Source organism: Labrus mixtus, chromosome 1 (genome assembly GCF_963584025.1).
Source record: "Labrus mixtus chromosome 1, fLabMix1.1, whole genome shotgun sequence".
NCBI lineage: Eukaryota > Metazoa > Chordata > Actinopteri > Labriformes > Labridae > Labrus > Labrus mixtus.
In genome coordinates, this window is record NC_083612.1 from 19757843 (window position 1) to 19776438 (window position 18596).

General features: G+C 39.2%; 1 protein-coding gene across 2 annotated transcripts in view; it reads left to right on the top strand.

The window, feature by feature from the left end:
- dagla (diacylglycerol lipase, alpha) overlaps positions 1 to 18596 on the top strand; it is a 31432-nt gene that overhangs the window by 1211 nt on the left and 11625 nt on the right. For both annotated transcript variants that reach the window (XM_061037194.1, XM_061037204.1), the window contains exons 2-13: positions 13620 to 13721; positions 13828 to 14039; positions 14218 to 14319; positions 14402 to 14540; positions 14636 to 14723; positions 15457 to 15591; positions 15684 to 15761; positions 16078 to 16202; positions 16516 to 16666; positions 17641 to 17724; positions 18179 to 18256; positions 18478 to 18558. In XM_061037194.1, coding sequence (XP_060893177.1) covers positions 13627 to 13721; positions 13828 to 14039; positions 14218 to 14319; positions 14402 to 14540; positions 14636 to 14723; positions 15457 to 15591; positions 15684 to 15761; positions 16078 to 16202; positions 16516 to 16666; positions 17641 to 17724; positions 18179 to 18256; positions 18478 to 18558 — 1368 coding nt within the window. In that variant the 5' untranslated portion in view covers positions 13620 to 13626. The remainder of the gene's footprint in view (positions 1 to 13619; positions 13722 to 13827; positions 14040 to 14217; positions 14320 to 14401; positions 14541 to 14635; positions 14724 to 15456; positions 15592 to 15683; positions 15762 to 16077; positions 16203 to 16515; positions 16667 to 17640; positions 17725 to 18178; positions 18257 to 18477; positions 18559 to 18596) is intronic.

Consider the following 18596-nt stretch of genomic DNA (forward strand, 5'->3'; position numbering starts at 1 on the left):
GCCAAATTAGCAGTCAACTGGTCTTCTGAATGACTCAGTTAACCAGATTTAAAGCATAGTCTTGGTTTTATCAAGACCCCATGACTGTGGTTGGGCTGTGAATGTTCTTTTTCTAAAAAAAGGACATGGCACAGCGACAATAAGGGGAATGTCACACCTGTTTATCATCACACTCTGAATATTCCACTGATAATTCGGGCTCTCCTTTCTCACGACTTCCACTTTCATTTTTCCTCTGTCACAACGCTCTCGCCAAACCATTTACAAATACCTTCCTAAAACAATTATTCATCGGAGATAGCCTGACATAGACAAGGTACGGCCACATAAACATCAACACGGTGGGTTTAGGAAATAGCCTCCTGACAGGACCAGAGGGGTCAGCTGGAGAATGTGGAGCTGTCTAGAACACCCTTAAGGGCTCTGAAAATGTGACACCCCGAGCTTTTCATTTGAGAAGAACCATAGATAAGTTCAGGGAGAAAAAAAACGAGGCGGCAAGAGGAAAATCGTAGCTATTGCACTGATGGCACAAGCTTAAGTGTAGACCCATTTTAGTTTAGAGCACTGTTATGTTAAAGGACAGATAAGTTTGTAATAAAGTGAGTGCACGTGGCACACAGAAGGGTGCTGAACTGTATCTCAGCTTTTAGTATTTATTCTTTCTTAATAAATACTGATGTGTTCTGGATCCCTCATCTATATGGAATACAATCTTTAATTACATATCCAAATAAATCCAAGCCCTTGTCATTTAATACTGTATTAACACCAGTGTTTACATTTGGTTTTCTGGTATCCCTGGCTTCAACCCTTGTGGAAACCAAGCACCTGCAGGGAGTCCTGGCAGCTTTTGCATGTTGTCTCTATGTTTTCCTAAGCATTGTATTCAACCTCCTCTTGTGCCCAGGCTCCTCTGCTTTATTGACTAGTTATTGTACATATTTTGGTTAACCAGGGCCTCATGCTGATGGTTGGATATTAACGTGTGATTAAGGAATCACACTGCGTCAGGATGATGCAGCAGCACTATATATGCATTTGCATTTTGCAGCATTTGGTCGTGTTGATCCTGCAGGTAACCAAAGTCAATAATGTAACAACAATTGTATTAACTTGTTATAATTCAATGTGTTTTTTTTTTTTTTTTTGAAGATTTAACATTTTAAGACATAGTTTTGTCATATAATTTGGATTCGAGGCGTCCAATAATAATCACGTGTATACTTTAAGAATACCATGTAAAGGGAATAAATTGGTACTATTTTTTAGTTTAATGGTGGGCAAACGTTTGTTGGCAAAATTGTTTGCCTGTATGGTCTCCAAAGCCAATCTGTATTGTGTCATGTCATGATAAGCGTAGTGCTTGTATCAGAAGAAATATATATATATATATATATATATATATATATATAGTATTGTTAGTTATTTTTGTTGTTGTAATTTACAAGATAAAAAACAGATATGTCAGCCAAAACTTAACTACCAATAGTCCACTCCAGCATAAATGTACTTAAATGTGAGATAATGAATCCACACTAGAGGTGGTAACTAACTCACCATGTGGTTTAAAAATACGAGACGTGCTCCCTGAAATATAAGTCAATTTTTGCAGTCAGTGTGTGGAGTACATGTCTGCAGAAAAATCAACTACCTTGTTTTTTTTTTTATTTTAAGACTAAAATTGTATTGTGATGACCACTATTGGTTGGACTGAATACTTGGATAGAATAGAAAATCATTTTTTCCTAGTCAAAATAAAAAAGTTTGAGTAGCCTAGTTGAAGTGTTTTTCAGGGTCATAGTTGATAATGATACCATTATCATATTTATGATTGTAGTCTGTCAAATCCATTTAATGTACCTGACAATAGTTAATTTATTTACTTATCAGAGACCATGTACAAATGACAATTTATTTTATTTTATGTTTTAAAGTTCAACTGACGAGTCGATGTCCATTTGTACTCTGTTGTGAACAGAAATGTTAAACCCTTGATAAACTTAGATTTATGTTACCTCTTCTTCTTTGAAGTGCATCATGGGACATGTGATCAGAATTAGCCATAAGCAGTGCAGAGAAGAGCCTCACTTGGTTTGGCTCTTACATGGAGGAGACAGTGTTGAGAGTTTGGCAGGTTCTCTGCAGGAGTTTGTATGTGTGGTTCCTCTCCTCACTTGTTTGTATCGCAGATTTAAAGCGCTACAGGACATTCAGCACACTGCTGAAAACCTACGGCTTCCTGCAGGAGTGTGTTGCATGGACAGAACTGATGCAGATGATTTTAGTATTCCACCAGAAACGTGTCAAACAGCTCCGTACATGCTTTGTGCCAACCTGCCGTCGTCAGGTTGGCACAGCACATATGTTGCCGACCCAACACACGCGAAAAACATGTATACACAAACACACGCATGCAATCTGCAGTGCACATACTATCACATCAAATGAAAGAAGAGAAAATGGAGTGGGAAGAGGTGAAAGGGATTGAGTGGGTGGCAGTGGGAGAAAAAGATGGAGAAAGAGGCAGAGGGAGAGTAGGAGTGAGTGGCACATGGCTTTCAGTCTAAAAAAAGATGAGCAACACGAAACCAAAACCAGAATCTGGATTAGCTAGATAAGGAAGAGGAGGGGAGGGGGGGGGGGGGAGCATGGGAAGGCTAAAGGAGAACAAATGTAGGTTTCCTCTGCACAGAAAATGGTGCAGATGCACATGCTCAGTTTCATGCTCATAAATGTCCTCTAAAATATGAATACTGAATGAGTGTGTGGGTAGAAGGAGAAGGAGAGAGCATGAGGAAGGGAAGACAGAAGATGAGAAAGGCAGAGTGTTGAGATGAAGATAGGAGGAGAGGGTGAGATTCTTTAGGATGGAGAGAATACTGTATGTGCCAGAATAGTGAGAAGAGTGGATCACTAGAGACGGCAGGAGCAGAGCCAGGGATGTGACAAATTGCGAGTGAGATTCTTGATCAGAGCAGAGTGTAACACTGACCCAGGCTGCAAAAGAGAGAGCCCCGAACAGATGGATGTATGACAGAGAGATGGAGAGATTTGGGATTGTGCTGCAGTCGCGCCACTGTGCCACCCTGGCACAACATCACTTTTTCCTGTAGAGATTCTCAGCTCATTATTATTGATTCTGACACGATAACAAGCTACATGCAGGACAGGGAAGTCCTTGCATACCTGTATGCTTGTTATAGCTCACAGCTTGTGCAAAAGTGGAATACTTGCATATGGCATGTCTACTTTCTCAACAAAGCCACATCTTCACAATGTATGTGAACAGCATTACTAAGAACAATGAATTCTATTCACTAATTAATACATTTGTAGTCACAAAAATTGAAGTGCCATGTGAGAATTAGCGTCCCATGGTCCATGGCGTCCTGCTGTGAGTGGCTTGAGTGTCAGATGATTTATGCAGAAACTCAAGTGAAAGCTTGAGTGTACTTACCTGTGTTTATCTGGACACACCTTAGTTTACATACATGAGATACTCAACTCCTGTGCACCCTGAGTGAAAGCTGATGTTTTCCATTCTGACATTTAGAGTCAGAGTGGGTGATAATAGCTCATGAGAACAAGAAAAAGAGTTCAGAATCCTAGACTTACCGATTATTTAACAAAAGTGTTTTGTGCCTGTTTGCGAAAGAGAGCTGTCTTTGTTTCTAATATGTTTTTACTTTTTATGCTGGATTAGCAAAGTCATACGAAGAGATAGTTTATGAGGAGGTGTGGTCACTGTAATGATTTTTGAAGCGTACTTTGCGCCATGCATGATTTGACAACAAGAAATTCAGTCTTTAGAGCAAACTCAGCGCACCAGAGCAGATATCCCACCCTTAACAACGCACAGTTTCAGAATGGCATCCAGCAGTTTCAAGCACACCACAAAGCAAAAGGGGAACAGTGTTTCCCCTTTGTTTAATGAAGTGCTGCAAAACACATAACACACCAAACATGTTTTCCTGTTTCTAAGACAACTGGGCATCCTGTTCTTTTAGTGTTGGACTAAACCTGTGATTCAGAAGTAAACTAACCCCCCCTAAAAAAATCCTTGCTGTTTGTTGTTGGCTGTATTTTCAAACAAAAAGTTACTTGAAGGTATGCTCTATCTCTAGTAGGGGTGGGGAAAAAAAAGATTTATGTAAAAACCGAGATTCTATATCTTCTAAGATTTCAAATCGATTCATAACTTCATAAATCGATCTTTGTTGTTGTTGTTGTTGTGGCTAATCAGTCACTACCTGCTCAGTGTTAAAGCTAGCTCTTTAACTAAGTACAGCAACAAGAAATGCAGCCAGTCTCACAGATGACTGGAGTAGATTCAAAAATAGACTTTGAATGCATGGATCAATGAATCCAGAATAGTTTTGAATCGAAAATCGATTCTTGATCCATGATCTCTACCATCAAACAGTCTTCTCCTTTAAGTCTCAAAATTGCACGTTCATTTAAATGGATTTGACTATCGATACTTTTTCACAGAATAAAACTTAAATTAAAACGTTGCAGCCTGAACACAACTCTCTGCGGTCATATGCTCCATATTGTGTGTAATAGTTTCACAATGATAAGGCAAAAATATTTACAGTGCAGCTGCAGGGCTTTAATGGAAGCATCCTTAGTCAGTTTACAGGGAATATGATGTGATCGTGGATGTTTTTAGGAGCATATCACCATATGAATGTCATTTATTTCACTGTCCAAAATCTTCTGTAATTGACAAAAGTTGATCAGGAGGAAACTGGAAACTTAACGCTACATAGTGTGATAGTTTTGTTGGCGCTCAAAATATACTGGAAATTGTGTTTCTCCAGTATGATAAATGATCACATTTTCTAACCTGTGTGTTTTCACATTAGCTTGTAGGATTTGCTTTCTCCTGTGTGTGTGTGTGTGTGTGTGTGTGTGTGTGTGTGTGTGTACATGGAGATGTTTAGTTAGTCTTGAGTATATGATCTTATTGAGCCTGGTCACAGTGGTGATAGAGGTTTCTCAGGGAGGTTTTGAAAATAAAGAGGTGTAATCAGCAGCTTGGCTTGATGCTGCAGTAGAATCACTGTGAGTGAGATTGAAGAGTGGACCACTAAAACACCTGCTGCTAGTCGTACCAAAGCAACCTGCTGTCTGGAAAACAGATGGGACTTTGGTTTGCTGTTTCTGCTGATTCTACATTCAGATTGAGTATCTGTATCTCTGAAAAAGGCGGTGATGTAATTCATGTACTGACAAAGTTCTGTGTAGCTGTTTGAGCCGTGTGTACAGATGAGTCTTATCGTACATCCTTCATTAGCAGTTGTGGAAATGAGTTTGACAGAGATGACTGAAGAGCCACACACAGAGAGTCTTATACGTTAAAATAAGATTATTGTGGCTTTAACTTTGTTATAGTTGTATGTAGTTTAACTTTGCTTTGTGCCTCTGCCCTGTTTGTTTAAAGTCCATGCCAAAGACAAAGCCGTAATGACGGACGGGGAGCCCTGTCATTGTTGTTGCATCATTGTTGTTGCAGCACGTGGGGTTGGGTGGAGCCTGGCACACAGTAGGACGGTGCGCGGAGCACAAAAGCATTGCTCGCATGCAGGAATATGTCATAGTCTTTTCACTAATCACATGTCACTTAGACTCAGACGGAGTCACTAGCTCAGGATGAGAGTCAAGAGTTTGCATGAGTCATGCTGTGTGCAGAAAGTGCCATCATAGCAGAGTCAGGGACAGCAGCTCGGCCTGGAGCTGTGTGTATTAGAGTTGTCCTCAAGGTCATTTTTAGACGTAAGATTCTCCGAGATTTATTTTTTCTTCTCCTTGAAGATGTCTTCTATTTGATTTTTCATTGTTTGTTTCAGTTACTTCAAAATGAAGTCTCATGGTAGCATGATGCGGTACCTTCTGCCTCTCCACTGGACCTGTTGTCACTTTCATTTGCACCAAAGCGGGTGAAGTTGAGTCACAGTTAGTCATGCTTCCTAAATGGAGAGCTTGATATCCCCTATGTTTTACTAACCTGGTGTTATTACTGACAGTTGCTCCTTTAATGTTTCTGAGCAGTGTATTTACACGGACACTGGACACAAATATAAACACAACACTTTTGTTTTTGCTCCATTTTTTTATGAGTTGACATTACACAAACGGCCTTTCTCTCAAATATTGCTCACAAATGTGTTTAAATCTGTGTTAGTGAGCACTTTTAAGATGACACAAGCTGACCAAAGAAGAAGAAAAAAAATATAAAGAGCCAAATATTATTAAAAGTAAAAGGAGTTGTCTTTAATTGTATCTTAACTGGTACATTAAAATGCAACAATTACTTTCACATTGTAAGCCATATGAACCATGACTCTAACTTTATATGATAGATACTATATGATAGATTTTTAAAAAATGAACTGCAATCCTTTCTTCCCAGATAAACACAATTCAAGAAGAATACCATACACTGTAAAATGGCTTTTTAGAATCGCTGAAATGGCTATACCATCTCTCCCATGGTTTCATTAAATCCTATTCTGTCTGTGCCCAAATTTTTCACGAGTTGAAATCAAATATCAAAGACTTTTTTTATGAACACAAAAGGCCTCTTTTTTATTACCTCAAATTTGTTCACATATTTGTTTTAATCTGTGTTGGTGAGCACTTTCTCCTATGCCGAGATATTCCATCCACCTGACAGGTGTGGCATATCGAGATGCTGATTTGACAGAATGATTATTGTACAGGTTTGCCTTAGGCTGGACTTCAGAGCTATTGGATGCAGACTGTGAATTATCAGTCAGAGCTGTGTCTGATTAAAAAGTGTCTATTCTGCTTTGTGCTGGATTTTCAATGATCACTTCGTTGTCAATAAACAGTCCAAATGTTTCCAGTGCGACCTCTTCATAATAAAGGTCTTAGATAGTCTTTGAAAACTTATTTCTTTATTCCCCCCAAACTCTGGATTACTTTTATGGTTTGGGTTTGACAGTGTTTGTGTATTATTCAGAGCATAAGTAGATGATCTACTTGCGTAGATAGCCATAATTGTGAAAGGGATGATGTATTCCTCATGTATAGAACCTGATGCCACATGTTTTATTTTCTTGAAGTGTTTGGATTGTATGTAAAACATTGGAATATTTCCATCCTGTGTTGTCTAAATAGATGATGTTAATACAAAAGCACACACGATCATCTCTGAGCCATTTACCGGAAAGAGATTTCTTTAAATCTTTAGTTTGACGCTGGTGCAAGAAGCAGTTAGATTGGATCTGTTGAAGCAGACATCACACGTCACACTTCTGATTGATCTTTATCTACTTACTATTTGTCATTCATTCTTTACTAAAAACAATCAGCACTCTTCCTGAAGCCACACTGTGACTCCTTGGTGTCAGTCTCTGAGATGACCTGGACTCTTTTGGCTTGTCAAAGTAATCAAGGTGGAAATGAAATAAAAGACCAAATTTAATCTGTCATTCATCATTTTTATATTTCTTTAATCAATCAAAAAAGGCGGGGTGCCCTGTGAAATAGAATATGTTATGATCAGCTAGCGTTTCACTGTGGTGAAAACGGTCCTAAGTGCATGTACTATTGTCTACAGTAGAAGCAAAACAGCAGCACTAACAGGGGAACCTTCTCTGGGTGATGGATGGGAAAGCCCTTGAGGAAGCAGCTGCTATTAGTGTGGATGTCGGCCTGAGACACGTACTGATGGCCGAAGCCTTCCTCCATGGAATGAGGCTAGCAGAGCTGATATCGACGATGGTCAGTGTTGATTACTTGTTCACAGAACTGATTACAGGATTAATAGGCTGGTATTGGGGTTTGTCAATGTGCAGTTTGATAGATTACCTATACTAACGATATCTGGCTACTGGACCCTCTACCTACTGTAAGGTTCGACATAACAGATGAAGAGGAAAAAACCTTGAAAACAAATAGTAATGAAACCTTTCAGATTCTGATTGGATCCTGAGGATTATACAAATGTATGTATCCATGTCTTTTGCAGAGGGATTCAGATATTATACTTGTAGTAAAATGGAGCTCTTCAGTGCTGTTCTTAGCACATTGATCTCTTCTAAACCTCAGGAATGATCAATCACAAATATTGATTGGCCTCAGAGTTTGTGGTCGCTGTTGTTGGCTGACTGAGGACTGAGTGAGAAAATGCAATCCTGGATACAGAAAAAAAGAAAACGATACAACCTAGTTATGGGTGATACATTTTAATGTTTTTTTTTTTTAATTTTTTAAATAATTAATTAACCAGGCAGATCACATGGACTACACTGCTCCTAAGACTATAATGATCATGTTAATAGTGCTAATAACAATAATTTATAAAGAGCCCTCAGGGTCGTTACTGCTGAAAATGAGTTAGCTGAGGAATCAATTAATCAATCAATAATTAGGCCATGGCTTTATTAACCAACCAAACAATGCTAAATGCACAAACACTGGGTAGTTTAGATTTGTGATTTTGTTATTCCCAGCATTTTATACATTTGTCAGTTAAAGGATTCAATTAGTGTCCTTTCTGAACAATCAGATTTAAGATGATATTACTTGATCACCGGTGCCACATTGTTATTACCCCGAGAAACAGTTAGCCGTGCATGGAAAAAAATTGCTAAATTTCATTTGTCTTCAGTGAGATCATTTTGGCAAAAGTCATTTTTGGAGCAGACAGGTTGTTTACTATAAGGAGAACTGAGTTGTATAAACTAAATGAATGTGAAAATGATCACCCAAACCATGGCAGGGATGACAGTTTATTCTATCGTTGTAACTATGAAGGTGAGGGTCAGGGCAGTGATGTGAAGGACATCAGGGTTTTTCCCTAGGTGTAGATGTGTCCATGTTTTTATATAATCTAGGTGTGTGTGTGAGAGTGTGTATGTGTACAGGAAAGTGGCATTGATAAATGGGGTTCAGCATCTGTGAAGTTATTTTTTGTAAGGCTATTTGTATTTCTATTAAAATGTATCCAAATAGTATAAGATGCTGCTTGAGACGTTCTTTTTTTGGTCTCCAGCTGCACATTTGAGTTATTGTGTAGTAAAACAGTGCAAGAGTAATGTTGCTGTTTAAAAAGGACATGCATACTATAAATAGCCCAGTGCCAGCTTTGACCCTGAACAGAACAAGCAGAAAACAGATGGATACATGGATAGATTGAAGAACCTGAAGCTACATAATTAGATTCTTTATGTGTACTTTAAAAAAAAAAAAATCTTTGCTGAGCACAGATCTACATTTTACATCACAACAAGGCCATACTGCTACTCCCATTTCTTTTATAATCATGTCATAATATTTTGCGCTGTTGATGTCTCTGTGGGGACTTTTCGTAACCACAGGCCTGTAGGGTATAGTGCTGATAAGGGTCCCTGGCGGACTAGTGTGCATTTATGAGATCTGCTTGATTTCCTTGGCCTGGTTGTTTGACTTAATGAGATTTCTGGGGGGTTCAGACATCCAATTTCTTCTTTTCCCCTCTTTCTATTCTCCTGCCCTCCTTCGCCTGTCCTCTTTACAAGTAGCCGTGATGTGTCATTAGTCCTTCTACGTTTTTACTTTACTTTTACCATTTTTATCTTCCTCAAAGTTTAGGACTTACAAGGATGAATACTTGTGTTAATCCTGAAGCTCTGAGTTGTTCCATGCCTAACTTATATAGCTCAAATTCTGAGTCTCCTCTGCAGCTTTGGATGTTTATGAAAAATCACAGCAGGTCCCCATGCCTTATCGTGGGGTATCCAGCCATTTGCTGTGGAGGCTGGTGGTGTAAACACGTCTGTCTTCCAACCAAATACTACCAATTTCAGTGTGTTGTCTGTAAAACTTGGTTGAAGGTCTGCCAATCAGTGAAACCACCTGCTGCGGTGCTTTGATTGGAAGGACAAGCTTCATACTGTCACTCCACTGCTCATAGTTTAACCTCTTTCCTATTGAAACAGTTGGCCAGTCGTTATCACCTGCCAACACAGCTCAGGCTAAGTTGCTGTGAAAACAATTTTTATGTCACTAAAACATTGATGGAGTTGGCCTTTCTGTCTGGGAACAAATTGTCCTTTTAATATTTGTGCCCACACCATGAAATCACAGTTTCTTGGTGTACTTTTTTTTACTTGTCCTGTGAAATAGCCAGAGAAATTGAGGAGTTTAATATCATTTTTGAGCTTCTTCCTTCTGAACATGGCACATTTATGAGGCATAGAGGCCCTGTTTGCACCTGGTGGTAACTCGCGTCTTGGTTTATCACATCTCAAGTAGATAGTTACAAGTACATCAGTTCACACGAGGCATTTCAGTGTGCTTTGCTTGCATCTCAGGTCTTTGAGAAAATAAACACAACCTTTCTCTTTATAAAGACAAATGCATTTAAGTTGGTGCAATGTATTTCAGATTCATCAATATGCTTTCTCGCCAATGCTTTATCACTTAGCATGTGTACATTTCTCCTATTAGGTTGTTGCCTGGGTATAAAAGCCACACTTATAAATAATTTGAATGCAGTCAGAGGAAGCTCACGCAAGCTATCAGCAACCGTCAGATTAATTGGTGCTGATTAAGTGGTGAAAAAATAGCTTTTTTTGATTTATTTTGGATTAAGTAAGGACATGTTGCACACAGATATTCTGTAAAACATGAAGAACAGCAAAAAGGCATAGAAACTAATCTATATTTAATATGCAATCTGCTTTTTGTTTATTTATTATACTTCGTGTAAGGGATTTTCCTAGGCAACTCATTTTCTAGTCTGTCAAGCAGAAATTAAAAGTCAGACTAACCAACTTGTCTTAAGTTAAGCAAACACTACAATACAGTCACGATTGAGCTAAATTATTTAGCTAGCACGACTAGCCTTCGGCCCTTTTTGCAGGTTGACGTCCACATGCCTGTGCTAAATGTGGTTACACTATGCTCCGGTTAATATGCCAGTTTAACCTGACACAGACTACATACATTTTTATAAAAAAAATGTCTACATCAAAATACTGCCCTACGAGATGTTGTCTGTTTACTGGGCTTGTTTACATCCGGGTAGTAGAGCGGGGAGAGCAGGCCCATTAACCACAGCCAGTCTATGGCTACATCTCTGGCTACATTGCAGTTTAGCAAAACATTTGAGCGATATGGAGAGCCAACATATGAAGTTAATAATTTGTTTAGCGGGTTAGTCATTCTGGTGCCAATTAGAGAATGTGATAACATTTAACCATTTGGTCGATCAAACATGCACATCCCTGCTTTCATGTCGTTATCTCAATATCTCACATTACCTCAAATTAACTGTGCCGTCTTTTTAATTTGGCCAAGGACAAATTTGGGTACAAACTATGAAAGAATGTAATCCAGATCACACGATACTGGGTGCAATCACATCTGAAATAGGATTGGTCATTTTGGGATCAGATCATTTATTATGCATATAAATATCAGGTATAAACAGAGGGAGCCACTTTTTTTCTGTTTGTGGGGTATGAAGTGGTTAACATTTTTATTTAGACACATATATATATATATTTTTTTAAATGAAGCTCACTCCATTTAACCTTATAGACTAGAAATGATTCGAGCTTATAGTGTATTTATTTATTTTTGCAAACATATGATTTAGTTGTTGATGGAGTTATTGTGACCATTTGGGTGTTGGGCAGTGAGCAGCTAAAATACTATTCATCTACTACTACACCTTTTTGCTGTCTCATTCATTAGAGCTGGTTTTTCACTGTCAGTGAATGATAGGTGTCTGCTTGATTAATGTCATTCACAAAGCAAAACGAGTTCCACCAGTCATTTCTCCGATTCAATAGAACAGAGAAGGTAATCATGGCTCTGTCCTGTCGTATGTGATTCACCTTTAGCTGACACATTGTGCTTGTTATTGTATCACAATACCTACTAGGCCCATAAGTCAAGTATGTGTATAAAGTCCATCGCTCATTTCCAGCTCAATAATAGTAGAGCTGGCTATTATGAGAAATAAAAGAGGGTACTGAGAGTCCATTCTGACAACAAGGTCTGTTTTTACGTGTCTAATATGAAAGATAGGAGTTTGTAAAAAAGGTACTTCCACACCAGATCTGCACAGAGGAAATGCCAGTGTTTCTTTGTAATGCTCTACACATCCCCACTGAGAGCTATGTAGGTGGTAGCACAAATGTCTCAATGAATGTTTTTCTTTTTTGTCTGATTTCTTCTGTAAAGGTAATTAGATTCATTCTTGTTGAAGTATAAACCAAGAGAGAGTTTATTCTCTGCACAGGAGCTGTTTGTTTTCATTTTAATTTAGAAGAGCACCACGGGTTGGTGATGTCTTATTGTTGTCTTAGATAGATGCCTTAGATAAAGAAGTCTACCTACAGTATACTGTGGAGCTAGTATATGAAGAACATGATAAAGATGGTTTGGTATAGAGCATTAAATCTCAACTCTTAACTTGTCTACCAGTTCATGATTAGTTGCGCAGATGCTTTTTGTATTTGATCAAACACACCTTAATTATACACTGTTTTATAGTTAAGCAGTTTTTTTTATTGGCACTGGCAATACTTATTCTGGGGATGGAATGACATGCACTTACTGACATGCTCTAGGGGAAAAAAAGACTCGCTATAATTCCAGTCCAGTTTATATCATCACACTACCACAAGACTTAAAACACAACACATGACTTTAATGTAAAAATGTCCCAGGGGAAGCCCACTGCTTGGCTGTCTTGGTCCAATCTGATTAGTTGCCGAGTTCAGTTTAACTCAAAGTTTCACATTCGTATTTGCAACCGCAGACTAACAAAACCAACTTTTTGCACACCTAGCGAATAGCCTCTGTAGTCAAACTCATTGTGGAATTGGAATCACTTGATGTTTGCTGCTGTATTAAACCATTTACATTTACCTTTTAACTAAAACATGATGCAACTCCCCCTTGTGTTATTTTGTGGAGGCAGGCTGCAGAGTGAGACTTTGCTAATATGATGACTGTGGTGTTTAGGAGTGAAACAAGGAACACTAAAAAGCAGAGGAGTGCTGGAGAGTGACCAACAAGAACTTTTGAAATGGAGTGCTGCTTCATCTGTAGCTATGCTCATCTCTGGCTGCATTAGCGTCCTTGTTGCTACTTTCCCTACCATTTCCTTACTACGAAACCTTTTACAGTTCAGTTCAATGTTGCCCAGAGGCCACTCAAGTAACAGCACAATGCTCTTTCTACAGCGAATGGACAGAGTGACGTAAAAGGAGCTTTTTTCACATGGCCATAAACAGTGTGGTGCCATCTTGTTTCAAAGCTGGTGCTCCTTCTTTTGTTGATGAAGTGGTGCATTTTGTCTCCATCCATTCAGCCACCAAGACTTAGACTCATCTTAACCACTTTCCATTATGTTTCACTCTCCTGTGTGCAAATCTATTTTTGTAATAATCCCTGCAGCCCTCTCTCACTTTATACATAAAAAATATCAAAAACAGGAAGATAATCCATGCCCTTTACGTGCGAATGAAGCTGGGTTATGTGGAAGATCTGACCTTTTCAGAAAACCATTTCATAATTGTAGGTTTTCTTATTTATTTATTTCATACGTTTTTTAATCTTAGCATCATGTGCTTCCCCCGTCCCCACAGGGCAGTGATGCCTGGCATGGTGATGTTTCGGCGGCGCTGGTCAGTTGGCAGTGATGACCTGGTGCTGCCCGCCCTCTTCCTCTTTCTATTACACTGCATATGGTAAGTGTTCCTTAGACTATACTTTTTAGTTACCTTTTGTATTTTGTACTTTTTTCTGCTTCTATTATCACGTCCTTACCTTTTTTTTTTTTTTTTTTTAACTCAGGTTGGTGGTTCTGTCCGTGGTTCTGTTCGGCCTCCCGTATGGTTCAGACCAGTCCTGTTCTGTAACGCTGGTGGACCATGGCCGAGGGTACCTGGGCATCCTGGTTAGCTGCCTTATCTGTGAGAGCGCCATCATGTGGCTGAGTATGAGAGGCAGTATTCTGTACACACAGCCCAGGGAAGCTGTGCAGTACGTCCTCTACATACGGCTCGGTAAGACACACAGGCACACTCACTTTTTAAAACGGGGGGGGGGGGTAACCTCCAGATGCTTGAGAACAGAAGAAGGGGGTTTTGGTGATTCCAGGGTGATGTTCTAACTCTGTTTATATTGATCGGGCCAGTGTCAATAACTATTCTCCTCACACTCTGTCTCCCTTTCTCGCTTCAGCTATTCTATTGGTTGAGCTAGTATATGCAGTTGTAGGAATCACCTGGCTTGTCCAGTACTATCAGCCCTGCTCTGATGTCACTGCCAAAAACCTGGCTTTGGGTGAGTAGGAAACAAGAGTGGGAACAGACTTTTAAGTTAAAGGTGCTTGTTTAGCTTGAACTTGCTTTAATTTTCTCTGCAGGAATTGTTGCATGCAACTGGCTAGTGATATTCAGCGTCTGCATTACGCTCATGTGCACCTTTGACCCAACGGGTCGGACTTTTGTCAAACTGAAAGCCACCCGTCGGCGTCAGCGCAACCTCACTACCTACACACTCAGGTATTGACAGGTCCTTTGATTCTCTGCTTTAAAGCCCTGTCTCTTATTTTGTCTTGACACAATAGTCAGCATTTCTTTGCCTTTCTCTCGATTAGACACAGGCTAGAGGAAGGCCAAGCTAGCAGCTGGAGTAGGAGGCTCAAGTTCTTCATGTGCTGCACCAGAGCCCAGGATACACAATCAGTGAGTCACAGCAAACACTTAACTTCTTAACTGGGTTTAAAAAGAAACAGTTAGGAATTTAACTACCAATATGTCAAGCATTACATCCCGTTAGATTCATTAGTCATTTCAAAGAGAATAAATCATGACACAGAGGAGCTTATTACCTTACTAATTACTTACATGAAGTAGTTTAGAGCGAATAGGAAAGTAAAAATATTGATTTCAGACCAAATATATTAACCAGCTTTCCCTTAAAATGCAGTCTTGTATTAATAAACATTCACTTGACATGAATTCAGAACTGAATTCATGAATAATCAATCTAAAAAGATTACCTTCAGCTTCAGTATTTTACACAAGAAGAAATTGAAACTAATATTTGAGCGTGTCATGTTGTTTACTGCACATAACCACCTCGCTTGTTGCTGTGCTTTAAAATGTTCTAAATACTCAGACAGGTGTACCACACTCTCTTACATTATAAACAGTAGTATGTTTCATATCGAAGATAGAAATATCTTCTGGCAAGTACTATTACGATTGAAATTGAGAAGTTATTTTGGCTCTAAATGGAATTTGGGGTGGGAAATAATATATTTATGAACTCATTACAGTTGATTATACAGTTAAACAGAGCACACCAAGCGGAAGGTCAAGCAAGCATTTTGTGCAAAATTACCTTAATATCAGTCCTCTTTTTGTTGTTATGATTTTCCATCATGACCTGAAATCAGCTTGTTCCCCTGTACAGGATGCGTATTCAGAAGTGGCCAGCCTTTTTGCAGAGTTTTTCAGAGACCTGGACATAGTGCCTAGCGATATTATTGCTGGCCTGGTACTTCTCCGCCAGAGACAGAGGTCTAAGAGATCTTCCATCCTGGACCAGGTATCCATCGCTGTAAAAATGACTTTACTTTTGTGAATGGTCAGGCATACTGCAATTCAGATATGTTTTCTAAAACATTTTTCCCTTTCTAGGCCAACAATGACATATTAGCCTTCTTATCTGGGATGCCTGTCACTCGTAACACAAGATACCTGGACCTCAAGAACTCGGTGAGTTTCTATTTGGGTGCTAAACTGACAATTTAGATAAACAATAAAATACTCGATTACATAAAACACTTAATGTATTTGAACAATTGAACTGATGACAGAGCAGCTATTAGGTTGATGACAGCCTTTTTTTTACACATTACTGCACTGCACATTTCTATGCTGTAAGTGTCTGTGTATGTTTTTTGAGTATTCATTTAAAAACAAAGTTATAGATTTGAGTATCTCAAGGTTGGTGAACATGTTATAATTACCATTCCTTAGATTTTTGGACTTGTGTGTTGGTGTCCAATTTGTGTGCCTTTCCCTCTCGCAGACTGAGATGGGCATGTACAAGGATGTGTGTTACTACATGCTCTTTGCCCTGGCTGCGTATGGGTGGCCCATGTACCTAATGAGGAAGCCTGCCTGTGGACTGTGCCGCCTCGCAAGCTCCTGCCCGTAAGTCCAAAGACACACACGCACACACACCCGCACAGTTTTGATCTATTTGGCATCAGTGTCTCTTGAGCCTCTCTACTGCAGGTCATATTTCACATGCGTCATCACTTGCCAAGTAGTAGTCCACTGAGACAATACCACTCTCGTTAGGCTCACTCGCAAAGAAAACAAATGTTTAATTATTCACATACTCATATTTAGATTGCCTTTGCTAGGTTGAGATAATTTCTCTTAAATCTCACCAGTTGTTGTTCGTCCCACTTACTGTTGAAGAAATCAGCCATCAATCTGTTTCTGTTCTGATCTTCCCCAGCTGCACGTCGGTGTCTGGCTCTCGGATGTCTCAGTCTGTGACAGTGGAGGAGGACAATTGTTGCGGCTGTAATGTTCTGGCCATACGCAGACACTTCCTTGACAGGGACCTCAAGCAGGTTCAAATTGTCTACACATCCTGCCACGATGCAGTGAGTAATCAGACAAGCGGCTAACGAGCGGTCAGAGGTGTTAGAGCTTGACTTCCTGAATAAAACAAAGGATAGGTTGTGTTGGAGTCGGAGAAGTACAGCATCAGGAAAATGTATTTTCTGTTTGTCAATACTTCTGTTTGATTGTTAGTGTGTAGTTTGCAAAAGACTCTATTAAGCTTTTGAGTCATAATTCAAATGTTAAGCTTGTAAACTGAACAGTCATCTTGACAAACAAACATCACTTAACACAGGGCTTTGGTGTAGACAAATCCACAAACTAGAACCCAGTGTGATTTTTTTGCTGTAGCATTAATTTGTAACTTGGCAATTATTTGCATCAGTTTTGATAACACTTTACTGAACAGTTTAGTTGTTGAGATATGGGGAGCTAAGTCACTCTGTCCACATCCTCCAGCAAGTGTCCTACTCCACCAAAACTGCTTTTTATTGATATAATCTCAAAGTGCAGTGAAAGGGGAGAATGTCCATCTTCTTAGTCACACACAACAAGTTGTCCCCCGCTGTTTTTTGGTTAGTTTAAGAAGTGAAAATATAATAATTGCCATCATTTTCCAGTTCACATGACCATGGATATTGCCTTTTAATCCTTTTACAAACAATCTAACTCTGGCTGTTAATATTACAGTAACTTAATAGCACTAAATATTTGGTAAAATTGTTTTTTTTAGTTTAGCACTTGGGCCACATGATGTCAATGATTTGTAAAACAGAGAACTTCTTAGTGAGGTTAACGCTCATTTTCCATCTGTAATAAACATATTTTATGAAAGGACTTTTATGAATTTGCTGTGCCAAGTGGAAAAAAGCTTGACGACAAAGATGGAGGAAGTGCTCGGATTGTACTGTGGAGCTGTGGTGCACCAGTGTTTGTCACCTCCTCACTTTTCTCCTCTCTGTGTTCTTCTCACTTTGCCACTACCTTCGCTGTCCACTCTGCATTCTCCACACAGGTTTATGAGACTCCATTTTTTGTGGCAGTGGATCATGCCAAAAAGAAGGTTGTCATCAGTATCAGAGGAACCCTTTCACCAAAGGTGAATTTTAGCTTTTGTGTCTCTTTGTTTTAAGGATAAAATTTCCTCCACTTTCTCTAAATAATAATGAGCTAGTAACTGGTGTTGTTCTCATAGTTGTGTGCTCTCTAAAGACCCACACCATTAAAACATAGAGCAGAAAACACGAGTGTCAACTTTAAAACATTACTGTGCTGTGCATCTCTTACACAAAGAGAAATCCTCAACTGTTTTCAGCTAAGCCATGTTCAGGGTCTTCAGTCCTTATTGTCTTAGTGCAGCCTGTCAGATACTGTAAATACAATAAAACACACAATCCAATCTTTGATGGAGATGATTAATGATATTTTCTATAGAACTTTCCTTTATCCTTGCCCTTTCCCACTTATTTACATTTTGTTCTTCATCCATGTGTGTTCTCTTCCTTATGCAATCTTTTTTTTTGTAATTACTTGATTGACTTTTTATTTATCAGGACGCCTTGACTGATCTGACAGGGGATTCTGAGCGTCTGCCTGTAGAAGAGCAGCACGGGACCTGGCTTGGTCACAAGGTCTGAGATGTGAAATACACACACTGTCAAATCTGCTGTTCATCTTTTAGCCCAGTTTAAACAAGGCAAATGATCCCAGATCTCCAGACTCCAAAGGCCACTTCAGTGAACTGTAGAAATAATTGCTGTGGATATTTTAATGCAAGGTTAATGACGCAGACTTCCTCTCTTCCTGTCTACTTCTTTCTGTCTTGACTGACTTCTCCTTTTTCCACTCTTAGGGGATGGTTTTCTCAGCAGAATACATTAAGAAGAAGCTGGAGCAGGAAATGATCTTGTCACAGGCTTTCGGCAGAGACTTGGTACACGGCTTGCTTTTCTATTAAGAATGAATCCTTTT